Source organism: Aphis gossypii, unplaced genomic scaffold (assembly GCF_020184175.1).
Source record: "Aphis gossypii isolate Hap1 unplaced genomic scaffold, ASM2018417v2 Contig00578, whole genome shotgun sequence".
Classification (NCBI taxonomy): domain Eukaryota; kingdom Metazoa; phylum Arthropoda; class Insecta; order Hemiptera; family Aphididae; genus Aphis; species Aphis gossypii.
Genome location: NW_026083173.1, coordinates 67684 through 80776, shown reverse-complemented (window position 1 = coordinate 80776; position 13093 = coordinate 67684). Strand labels below are relative to the sequence as shown.

The 13093-nt window shown below is 29.5% G+C and overlaps 1 protein-coding gene and 1 pseudogene across 1 annotated transcript; one reads left to right on the top strand and one right to left on the bottom strand.

Annotated features, from left to right (window-relative positions):
• Positions 1-1599: 1599 nt before the first annotated feature.
• LOC126554687 (death-associated inhibitor of apoptosis 2-like) lies at positions 1600-3212 on the bottom strand. The gene is made up of 3 exons (XM_050209739.1): positions 2628-3212; positions 2391-2409; positions 1600-1666 (listed from the first exon to the last, which is right to left on the bottom strand). Exons 1-3 carry the CDS (start codon positions 2968-2970, stop codon positions 1600-1602), a joined length of 429 nt encoding a protein of 142 aa, XP_050065696.1. The 5' UTR covers positions 2971-3212.
• Positions 3213-5087: 1875 nt separating this feature from the next.
• LOC126554690 (uncharacterized) lies at positions 5088-6048 on the top strand (annotated as a pseudogene).
• Positions 6049-13093: the final 7045 nt, after the last annotated feature.

Genomic DNA, 13093 nt, shown 5'->3' with positions numbered 1-13093 from the left:
AACCAACTAATATCAGCTCAGGGCAACAGGAATGAAGTAATGTAATATGCAGGATTTCTACATACGAACTAGCTGTATGTCTAATTCTTAATACTACCACAACCGCTTTTATATTAAACTATTTGGGCGGCGTAGTCTCCAAAATATACGTACGTTTCTATTTCATGTTTACTATCACCATTATTTAATTTAATCTACCTTGCTAAATTGTATATAACCTTTCAAATCTGACATTGAAATGTAGAAGTCAATTACATTCTTTTAGATACAAATCGCACTTGTTATAACATTCTATTTTTTCGAATTGAAAAGACGTACCTTTCAAATTTTATTCTAGTTAGTGTTTTAGCTGAACTGATTATTTTAGACTTATGAGGAGGAGTAGAAGTGGTTACATATGTAAGAGACTCATCGATACAGTATATTCAGTATACTTCAACAGATTTACAATCTAGACTTTTTTTTTAATAAAATTAATTTAATTTTGAAAAAATGTCCTGCTACTCATTTAAAAGCGATGACGAGGAGTCGGTTGTATTTTCCGAAGTAAGTAAAAAAAAAACATTATTTTTTATTTTTTTTTTTTATAATATAATATATAATTATTTTAATTAAAAGACATTAAATATTTTATGAAAAATTTATTTTGTAAACCGTCATCAGCTTATCGTCTATTTTATTATAGGATAATATTGCAACAACATCTCAAAAAAAAGGTACATCGAAAAGGTTAGCTGTAAAACCGGAGAAGAAACCAGTATCGAAAAAGACGAAAAAGGTGAGTTATATAAATTTATGACATATTACGAAAAAGTAAAAAAATATAATTTAATTATTATTTTATAGAGCCCTGCTATTTTATACAGACAAAATATTAGATTTAATAACAGAACTATACCAACCGATGCAGAGAACACCTTGAATATAAAAAAGGATGATTGTTCATTACGGTTAAGACACCTGTAGACAATACGGCTGTAGATTACTGGACTATAGCACATTATAAATGTGCTAAAATTGATAAAGTTGCTCTGCAAGATAGGTAATAATAATAATAATAATAATAATATATATATAACTAAAGTGAAATATTTATAATAAAATTTAATTTAACCTAACCTAACTTTTTTAGATGGAAGCATGCTGAATGCTCACTCAAAATATCTTTAACAGGACAGCATCCGGATGATTTAACTACAGCCAAAGAAATGGTGACGCTCATTCAATCTGTTTTCGACAAAATGATGCGACATCCCGCCAAGAAGCTACAGACACAAACAAAAAAAAAAACTCTTAAAATGTATGTAATAGGATATGGTGTTGGATTAATTTTATTTAATAAAAAAAAAAATTTTATATTTATATTTATTTTTTATTATTTAGATAAAAAAATATAATAATAATTCATTTATAGGTTAAAATAAAAATAAAAATAAAAATAAAACAAAAAAAATAAAAATAAAAATATTGAAAGTTAGTATACAAGTGGTATTAATTTCACATTTTTTTTTTTTTTTTTTACAAGAACGATAAATTAAAATAAATTAAGAAACTTTTTTTATATTACATCACTAAATCTTGTAATATCATGTTCGACAATTAACTAAAATGAAATTGTAATAACTCGTACATAAATGAACAATCTTCACTTTGTATATTGCTGTAGCTGAAATCATAATTTTGAATATATTGATTTGTAAATTCGTTTCGTTGACAAGATGATGGTAACCCATTTACGTCAGACTTAATTAACGTATAAGCTGTATCAAACGTTTTTTGATATGATTCCAATTTTTTCTGTTTTTCAACAATATACAAGTCAATACAATGTTGTAATTGTTTCAAACGATGAAGATCAATATGAGATAATGTTATATAATTATCATTAGAATATAAAACTATAGTTGATTGGTTTACATTAACAGAGTAGAAAAAATTATCAGCTATCTTAACACGTTTACAACGAGTAGGTATGCAAATTTTCGATAATTGTATTAAAATTGTTTTCGCACATTAACTTACACCACTGATCAAGATCTAACGTTACAACTTTTTTAGTTAATTTACAGTCTAATAATATAATAATTGAAATTTGCTTATTAACTAGAAGTCCAACGGTTACACTTTTCTTACTAAAAGGACGAATATCGAACACAGATTTTGATACAACGATTGATGGATTCATATTGATAAAATAAAAAAAAACAGTAAACAGTATTTTTTTCTAGAAATATGAATATGATCACTAGACAGCTTAGCTCAAACTAACAAGTTTTCTTTATCCATACATGTTATATACTAAACAAATGTAAGGTTAAAAAGAAAAAAATAAAAAAAATGTGAACGTATAGTGTCTAGTTGAATAAACAGTAAAGAGTTATTATACTTACCTACCTAATTCGATAGAACCTGAAACATTTTTTAAAAATCATTAACATATTAAATTTAAATTAGACGCGTTATCCCACTAGGCTATACGTTCACGAGGTATTAAATAAGTTATTAACACATTTAAGTTTATTAAATTCAGATTTTTTTTTTTTGAAATATAGAAAGTTAAATAAACTAAACAACAGTATCATATGACCTTGATCCACAATCACAATCACAAATATCGATAATCTTACCATATTTTTTTACTACATTTTCAACAAACTGATTTCCTTTTGATAATAATACAAAAACACATTTCGGATTCCATCTTGAATGTTCAATCCATGGATTATCTTCTTTTTCCCAACGATGCAATATAATACAGCAGCAAAAACATTCAACAATATCTTTTTTCTCTGAATATATAAAACCGCTTTCAGCTAATGAGTATTTATCTTGAGATGAAGTCAACGGAAATAAATTGAATGTTTTCAATCTTGATATAAATGTAGTGAATTCTGGATATGTAGGATATGCATTGTTTCGTACTAACGAAACAAGTGAACAAAAACTGTTGTTAATTTGTTGAAAATTCATTTTTATAAAAAAAAAATAAAAAAAACTTAAATGAATTAAACTTGATTAAAACTAACAGAACCTGATTGAACGATGGTTGAATATTAACTGAACTGTCTGAACTGAAATGAATTCAATAAAACGACTTTTATCTATAATTTATTAAAAAAAAAAAATGAAATTATTGTGTAACCTGAATGTTTAACTTACAAGGGAAATAAATAGTGTTGAAGTGTGTATACACTGTTTAAACTTTATGTGTAACAGGGGAAAAAATAATTGGTTAAAGGCGGAAACTATACCTCAAATTTTAAAAATCTCCGCAGTCAAAAGTGCGCAGAACATACATTATGGTTTTTGAGAATCAGTGTTTTTTACTAGTACAGCGGAGAAAAAAAAAGTTTGAGGGGAAAAATCCCCCTTAAAATTTTACAATCTCCGCAGTCAAAAGTGCGCAGAACATACATTATGGTTTTTGAAAATCAGTGTTTTTTTACTGGTAAAGCGGAGAAAAAAAAGTTTGAGGGGGAAAATCCACCTAAAAATTTTAAAATCACCGCAGTCTGGTAGAGCGGAGAAAAAAAAAGTTTGAGGGGAAAAATCCCCCTTAAAAATGTGCAATCTCCGCAGTCAAAAGTGCGCAGAACATACAAATGTATACTACTTGCGTTGTGTGTGAAAGGGCAAAAACGATAGGAAAAGAACCAAATACCCATGAATGTTTTTTAAATTGGTCTAAAGGTGCCACAATCATTGAGGCTGATGCTATTTCCGAAGGGTTTTTATGCAGTATAGAAATGCATGGACTGAAGTACAATAAATTAATTGGTAAATATTACCATCGATTATAATTTTTTATGGTTATAATATAATCTGAAACTTTATTTTAAATTATTACTAAATACCTACTTAAAAAAATATGCCCTTGTTGCCCCCCCCCCACAGGTACGCCACTGTCTAATACTTTATTTTTCATGTTGACATTATGTACCTTAATAATAGGAGATGGAGATAGTAGCGTAACGAAAAAATTGAACGATGTAATGCCATATGGTCCAAACGTATTAATAGAAAAAATCGAGTGTCGCAACCATATTCTCCGTAACTATGGACAAAAGCTACTCGGAATTACGAAAAAAAACAGAATATCCTTGTTTTATACTTAAATTTATTATTAGGAATATAATGAGATTTAGAACTGCTGTAACGAAAGGAGTGAAATACAGAAAGAACTTAAGTGAATCTTATTATGAAAAAATTGAGGGTAAGAAATAACAAAATTAATTTTGAGTTAGAGTTAATTTTGCCGTAAAAAATAGTTAACTAATACTAAACTTGTTTTAGGTTTAAAAAAAAATATTTCGAATAGCCCATATCATATTTTCGGTGAACATTCTAGATGTGAAAAATATTTTTGTACTGGGCCAAAACTGAGTGAAAAAAACTAAGTGTCTGAGATTGAAAAGTGTGGACTCATGAATGAAATAACTTCTGCTATTCGATGTGTTATTAACAATGCAAAAAGTTTTTTATATGATGTTGACAATAATTATTGTGAACAATTTAACAGCATAATAAATAAACACATCGCCGGCAAAAGAAAAAACTTTACTCAACGACAGTCGTATATTATTCGAGTTCAAGCGGCTATTGTTTCTTTTAACTCGGATGGCAGTTTTATTAGAATGATGCATAAAAAAATCACAGAAAAAAGTCCAGGTTAATTACATAATTTGTTTTTGTTAAATTTTGCAAAATTTTCTAATAATATCTATAAGTTTTTAAAAAATAAATTGTATTACAGGAATAATCGGCAAAAAATTTTTAAAATACACTAATGATAAGAAAATATGTTTAAAAAAACAACGAGCTCTTTTTGCGTTAAATGGAAAATTTAAACAAAAAAAATGTGTATCAAAAGGTCCTGATGAACACTATGGGTTAGCCCTACCTCTATTAGATATTTTGTCAGAAGATGAGTTCCGAATAAAAAACATGAATTTATTCAACAAATTACACTATCTAAATCTCAAAAATTAATATTAGAACGAGAAACCAGAGATCAATCGAATAGTCAAAAGTGGTTTGCTGAGAGAAGAAACCGTTTAACAGCATCCAACTTTGGAAAAGTATGCAAGATGCGTCCTCAAACGTCTTGCAAATCAACTGTCTATGACATTCTTTATAGTAATATAGCCACTAAAGCCACGGAGTACAGAAAGAATACCTAAGAATTTGCTATGAAATATCTGAAGAAAGAAATCGGAAAAGAAATACAACGATGTGGATTGTTTATTGACAATTCTATTCCGTATTTAGTAGCTACTCCTGGTAAAGCATATTTTTATTATAATATATAGTTAATTAATTGGTACAAATTTTAATTTAATATATTATTTAATAACAGATGGATTAGTGGATGACAACTTCATTGTCGAAATTAAATGTCCGTATTCAGTAAAAGACTATGATTCTTTAGAAGAGTCTATTGAAGCAAAAAAGGTTAGTGTTAAATGTCTGTTTTTAAATTGTTTATCTAATATTTTTAACCGAAAAAGAGTTTACAAAATAGGAAAATAAATAAATATAATTGTAAAATGATTATTGGCTTCACTTATAATCTAAAATGTATTTACTATTAAATATTTAGATTTCATACTTAACCATGACAAATGGTAAACATTGTTTAAAAAAAGAAAGTAATTATTACTTCCAAATCCAAGGACAAATGCGGATTACCAATAGAAAAATATGTTACTTTTTGGTATACACTTCTAAGTGGACCTTTTTAGAAATTATTGAGTTCAGTGAATTATTTTGGGAAGCTAAAATGGAGCGGCAATTAATTTTGTAAGTATCTATAATGTTGTTATATTGAAATATGTTATATTTATAATAATATCAATAATTATGTGTGATTTTGAAATATTTTAGATTTTATGAAGAATGTTTACTGAGAGAAATAATTGATCCTCAATACAGTAAAAGGTTGCTCAAAAGTGATATAGTAGATCCCGTATATATAAAAGAAAATATGAATAAGTTTACTTTATCAAAGAGTTCAAAAAAAAAAAAATAATAATACAATAACATATGAATAATAAGACAATAAAATATTTTAAATAAATACAATTATTTCTAATTACGCTGTATTTATTTCAGTATTATTTTACTTTATTTTACTATTGTAATAAATAAAATATTTGTGTACTTTTGTATATTTTTTAGTACATTTATACAGGCTCGGACTGGCCTGGACCGCTGATCAGCGATTTCTGACGGGGCCCTCAACTAGTCGGGGGTTCGGGGCCCTTGGCTTGTCGATTTATTATTTTATTACATTTTTGTTTTAGATTTCATAATAATTTATGAAATACAAATACAAAAGGGATCAAAAAATACTTTTACTATTTTTAAATTATTTTAAATAATATTACTAATATAGCTGGTAACATATTACTATATTGGTATAATAGTAAATAGTAGATCAAACCAGTACAATTTCGACTTCCCAATAGTACCTATTATTATTTAGTTATTTACTATTTAAGTACTATTAATAAATTTGTTATTTGTTGGCCGCCTGCAAGTGGCGTACGGTCAGAATTGAATTAGTATTAGTAGAATACATGGTTCTATTTTTGGAAATTCTGAACACTTATTACAGATAACAAAATATACGTATTGCTTGTCTACGGTATATTTGGGTGATTAACACTAAAATTAGCAAAATCGTTGCATCAAAATATTATTTTGTCAGTATAACACGATTAGTTACTAGATGCGCATCATAATAATTTATAATAATTGAAGCCAGTGTCTACATTTTATTTAAATAAATTGTGTTTTATTTTAATGTTAATTGTTTATTAATTTGATATATTGTAATGCATAAAAGAAAATATCAGTGTGGTGCTGATAAAAGGAAAGCAAAACAAAAAGAAGAATTAAAAAAATGTGCGAATGACCAACGGCAAAAAAAACTTTTTGTCACGCCTGCACCGAAAGTTTGGTTTTCGACCACGGTTGAAGCGTTCGAAAGCGTCCTTTTTCCGTCCAGCGGGCGGTAAGTGGAAATCCCCAAAGTGCCGGGAGGAAAAGAGGAAATCCCCAAAAGTGCCGGGCGGAAAAGAGGAATTCCCCAAAAGTGCCGGGCGGAAAAGAGGAAATCCCCAAAAGTGCCGGGCGGAAAAGAAGAAATCCCCTAAAGTGCCGGCCGCCGGGCGCGTAGGTATCTCCTGCACAACCAGAAATGTACACCTACCACGGTTCTTACAAAACATAAACTTTTGGTTACATCTTAAATGTATAGTAACCTCCTTGCATGACGCATAAACATTTAAACATATTTAATTTGCACTGTTCCTATATAAGTGCGTCGAACGATGCGTTAGTAATAGTCTATAATTGTTGCATAGATCCCTGCATAACCTTTTTCATGAACGCAGGGGCGTGACAAAAAATAGTATGTGTGGCTCGCGCGGGAAGGCCATTTCAGTCTTGGGCGAAATGCGGCACTTGCCTACGGCTCGTGCCGCACACAACGCCCGCGACTGAAATGGCTCACTTCCCGCCCTTGCCACACAATATACTATTGTTTCATTCCACAAACGGAAGGTAAGACCACTTTTATTACTCAATAATGTGCCCTCTGTGGAGAGATACTCCTATGTTAATTTTTGAATAAGAAATAATAATGCTGAAAATGTCCTTGGTTTGCTAAACACCCAAGTCGAAAGACATAATTTGGAACAAATCTATAAGGCACATGCAAATAATTGACGGAAATTAATTTTCTCTTGTTCGTTGATTTTACTAAGGAGAGCAACAGTCCCGCCTAAGTCACTAGTTAATGATTGCGTGATCTATTCAGAGTCCTCTAACTAACACAATATTTCTGTGATTAATTTGAATGAATCCAATGACAACAATATATTGGGAGATGATATTAATGGTCAACAGTCAAGAGAACATAACGTTAACAAACATCAAAAAATCTTAGTTTTAATTCACAAACTGGAGGTAAGTCAATTTTTTAATACTATAATAAATTTAAAATTTTTTTCTACCTAATAACAATAAATAGCATGACTAAAAATTAAAATTACATTTTATTACAATTATAGGACCTTTTCCGTTAGTTCACTACCACTACTTTTTTTGATTTTTCTGTTCATTCACTAACATTAATCCATAAACATATTATTTAGATTCTGGGGGTATGAAGTAAGCTTTATGTGTATATAGTTACTACCAATAACTATATGCGTGTTTCGGCACTCGTCGCTACGCTCCGCACAAATCGAAAATATCCCTCAACTTGCTATGCAACGCCACCCCAAGTAGGTCACAGGGTAAGTTATGTCGTAGTATATGGGCAGTGATTATCCTGTGACTTACTTGAGGTGGCGTTGCATAGCAAGTCGAGGGATATTTTCGATTTGTGCGGAGCGTAGCGACGGCGCCGAGGAGCGTAGCGACGAGTGCCGAAACACGCATGTGTAGTCATTGGTAGTGAATAAACGGAAAAGGTCCCAATTATAAAACTACTCTTTAATTTTATTAACATAAAATATTGAATAATTTATTGTTCATGCTAACAATTTTATTTTAATTAATTTTCTCTTTTTCCTTAAATTAACTAGGGAGTGCAATAATCCTTTCCAAGCCTACTGAGTGTATAAATGATACAGAGTCCTTTAACAAAACCAATATTTCTGTAATTAATTTGAATGAATCCAATGACAACAATATATTGGACAAAGATAAAAGTGTTCAATATTCAAAAGAAAATTGTGCAGACAACAATATTCAACAATCAGCTTCTTTTAATCTAAGTAGTTTAGCATTTTTTATTAGACCTCCTTGCAATGATACAGTAGAAGTCAAATTAGCCTTTTTAAAAAATCATCCTATTCAACCTTCTGTATTAATTAATGATAAACTTTCATTTGACCCCAATAAGGTATATTATCAAAATATTGAAACTTCAGATGACCAAAATCAAGATAAAATTCCACGTAAATGGTTGTCTTATTGTTCTTAAACTAAAAAAAATATATTGCACTACTTGTATGGCATTCAGCCCAATATGTGAAAAAATTAGCAATTTAATATCTGGACTAAATGTTCCTAATTCTAAAAATGTCTATAATACATTAAAAATACATGAATTATCACAAACACATCGTGAAGCAGTTTCTGCATTGCTTAGAGCAAATTTAAAAAAAACATTGATAATTGTATTGATTTTAATTTAAAAGAAATACATTCTAAAGAAGTAGAACATTCTCGCTTAGTTATTAAAAGGCTAATCGATATAGTTTTGTTTATTGGTAGACAAGGAATATCTTTTAGAGGTAAAGACGAAGCGGCTTATAGTCTAGAAGATAAGTCTGTTAACCATGGTAATTTTTTAGAACTTGTGATGTTACTTAAAGATTATGATGTTGTGTTAAATTAACATGTTAAAAAATGTATAGAGTTAAGCAAAAAGCGTAAAGAAAAAGCAATGAAAGAAATGAATAATAAGTTTTCCCAGGTCCATGGCCATGGTAGAGGATCTTTGGTCACATTTTTATCAAAAACATTTATAAATAAACTCATATTAGCAATTGGTCAAATAATGCAAGAAAGCATAGTCAATGAAATTAAACAAGCCCAAATCTTTAGTATCCTTGTTGATTCAATTCAAGATGTTGCAGTCTTAGATCAACTAGCTATATGTGTAAGATATACTTTAAAAAATAATATTTATGAAAAACTTTTAAAATTAACTATTGCTCATGATTCTACTGGTATTGGCTTATTTAATTTAATTGCTAGTGAATTTTCTAAACTAAATATTGATATGTCAAAAATTGTTGGTTGCTCTTTTGATGGTGCTGCTAACATGAAAGGTGCCTATAACGGTTTACAGTATCATTTAAAGAGCACCAATCCATTATGTATATATACACACTGTTATGGACATGCTTTAAATTTGGTTATGGTAGATTCAACTGAGTGTTGTCAAAATGCTGAAATGCTTTTTGGTTTAGTTCAACAATCTGCCACATTTTTGTCTGATTCACATAAAAGAATAAAAGTTTGGTCTGATTTAACTAAAAAAACTCACAAGTGTCATGATAAGCTAATGTTGTATTATATGTATGAATATTTTATAAGAGATGTTAGTACGTAAGAAATAAGTTAAGAAAAACTATAGATAATAAGTAAAACAGTAAAATTCAATAAGTTAAGCAATAGTTAATTATTCACAGAAATAGGTTAAAATAACAATTGTGCAATTCGGTGCCAGTAAACTTTATATTACAGTTAGCATAGTAAGCAAGATATAATAATAAGAAATGTAAATAAATTTGTTTAATAATTTACTAATCGGGTTAAAATAACAATTACACAATAATCATAGTAGGTATCTATAATTGTAAATTTAACGTAGTAATAGAAAAATGTGAAAAATGTAGAACAATCGATAGTAATTCGATTGTAAGTGTAATATATAAGTGAGATGGCTAAGACAGCAAAGGTAGTCAGTGGTGGTGATCGTGTGACTCGAGCACCACCGGACGTCGTGTTTAAATAAAGTTCTTCTTTTGCGTTATTTTGTGTTTAACTTTATTTTGGTATACGTCCGAGTAATCGGCGTATACGACAAAGTGGCGCCCAACTCGTGGCTCGTTAATCTACGGCTTTCTTTTGTGTGTGTGTGTGTGGTGTGTGTGTGTGTGTTTTGATTATACACGATTTTTCGAGAGATCAGTGTGTGTATTGAGTATTAAGTACACGCGAATTTTTTTTGGGATTTCTACAGTTGTGTGCGTTGAGTACACGCGATATTTTTTTTTCAGTTGTGTGTGTGTGTGTTATAGATACACAATTTTTCGAGAGATCAGTGTGTGTGTTGAGTATTAAGTACACGCGAAATTTTTTAGATTTCTACAGTTGTGTGCGTTGAGTACACGCGAATTTTTGTGTGTGTGTGTGTGTGTGTGTGTGTTATAGATACACAATTTTTCGAGAGACCGAAGGTGCGTTGCATAAACGGCCAAACCATGGCCAATATGGTAGTAATCACGCATTTAGCGTTGCCTTACCAGCCAGACCGCTCGTCGCCTGCGTTGCCTTGACGGCCTTTTGGTATCCTGGCCGTCGCTAAAACAGCTAGGCCGACGAGAAGAATCGCAGACGGCCAATGACTGATAAGATAATAATTTTATTGATATTACTTGATAATGATGTGATAATGGCATAAATTATCGAAATATCAGAATCCCGAATTATTAAGAAAATTAGGTGTAATATTACTTTAATCGTTTCATCGTATTATTACCTTATTATTATTACTACCTATTGCCTATTGGCTATTCTTTAAAATTTATTAATTGGTGATAAACATTATTATACCCAATTTAATATTTAGTATTTACAAATATGGCTCTGCAATTTGTTAAGTTTATTCTAAATCAGAATCAACCAATTTTTAATGACGAGCCCAACTGCCCACAGCAAGTTTTGTGTGAAGTTATAACCGCAGGTAAGTTAAGAAATTATCAATTCATTGTGCTCGTTTTAATAATATTTTGTATAATATTTATTGTTCACTACAATTTAACACATTGGAGACGAAAGTCTCGTCTGACAAGTTCGTATTATTATAATTGAATAGACGATAACATTGTATTGCTGTAATAACATAGGAGACGAGCGACTCGTCACACAAGTCATTTTTGTTATGATATTATAGACGTTCGGTTCCCTCCATTTTTGTACACGAGGACGGTCGTTATTACGTGTTTTCTAAAATCGGTGTATAATTTAATAATACACATATTTATTTGATTTCTTTTCTAATTTTAAATACATTGGGAAATCTAAAAATATAATTTTATAGATTTCTTATGGGCCAAATCTGTTATTTACAATTCGAGCAAGAAACACGGTCTATTTTCGATGAAAAAAAAAAGTCATACAATAAATCACGATAAGACCAGTTTGTATTTAGATATTTTGTCAATTACTCATTATAAATACTCTGTTTTAAATGAATATTATGCATTTAAAATAATGTACAGAGTGAACTAATTATTCAGTGTAACACGATGATCATAATATACAGTGTTAAATATTACATCTAAAAAAATAAATAAATACGAGAGTTTTGCTCTTTATTCACCTTTTAACTTTTATCTTCTTTTTAACAATTTAAACTTTAAAAAATAAATAAAAATGTTCATCTGTATTAAAATAATTATACAATAAAATAAAATTAAAACAAAATAAAAATATTTTAAAAAATTGGTACTCTTACAATATAAAACTTTTATACTACAACATTATTATATACAACTAAAAAATTGTTCACATCATATAAAATAAAGAAAGAATTATTATTCCCAGTAATTTTTTTGTATGATAAGCCTCAAAACAACTTTCAATGCATAAAGGAATATTACACGTTGCACAATAAAATGATGTTTCTTTTCCCCCCTGTCAATAATTTTTTTTTAATTTTTTCCATACACACTTTACATTTTCTACGTGGATTTTTTTGACTAAGTGTGGATGGTAATCGCGTTATAAAATGTCTGTTTTAGACGAGAATTGCTGTCTATAACAACATTGTTTCTAGAATCATCATCTATTTCACAAAGTTGTTGAGCTAAGTTAAGCATAAAGTTTTTGAGGGATAGTGTTTTGTTTGGAGGAGCAATTTTTTTAAATAAAATAAAAATATTAACTATAGTTATTTTAAAAAGTGAAAAAACATTTTTTTCCACCACTTTAACGTTTTCGTTTTAAAAAGGTAATAAGTTATAAGTTGATCTCCATGGTCAACGCTAGTTTTATTTTTAATAATCAATTATGGCTACAGGCTTAAACTTTTGAATTGCGCCACCTCTTGCTTTTACAGTCACGGGTTTCATATCAGCCGAATGAACTGTCGATAATAATAAAACATCTCTAGTATCTCTCCATTTAATACATATCTGTGGGCCATTTCTAGCAAACGTCATTTCACCTTTGTTTAATATACAATTCACCACTGATTGTTTTGGGAGACCTTTGCGGTTTGCCATAACTGTACCTACGCCATTTGTTTTTTTTTCCAAAGAAATTTTAAAACAAGAGGGCTGGTGTA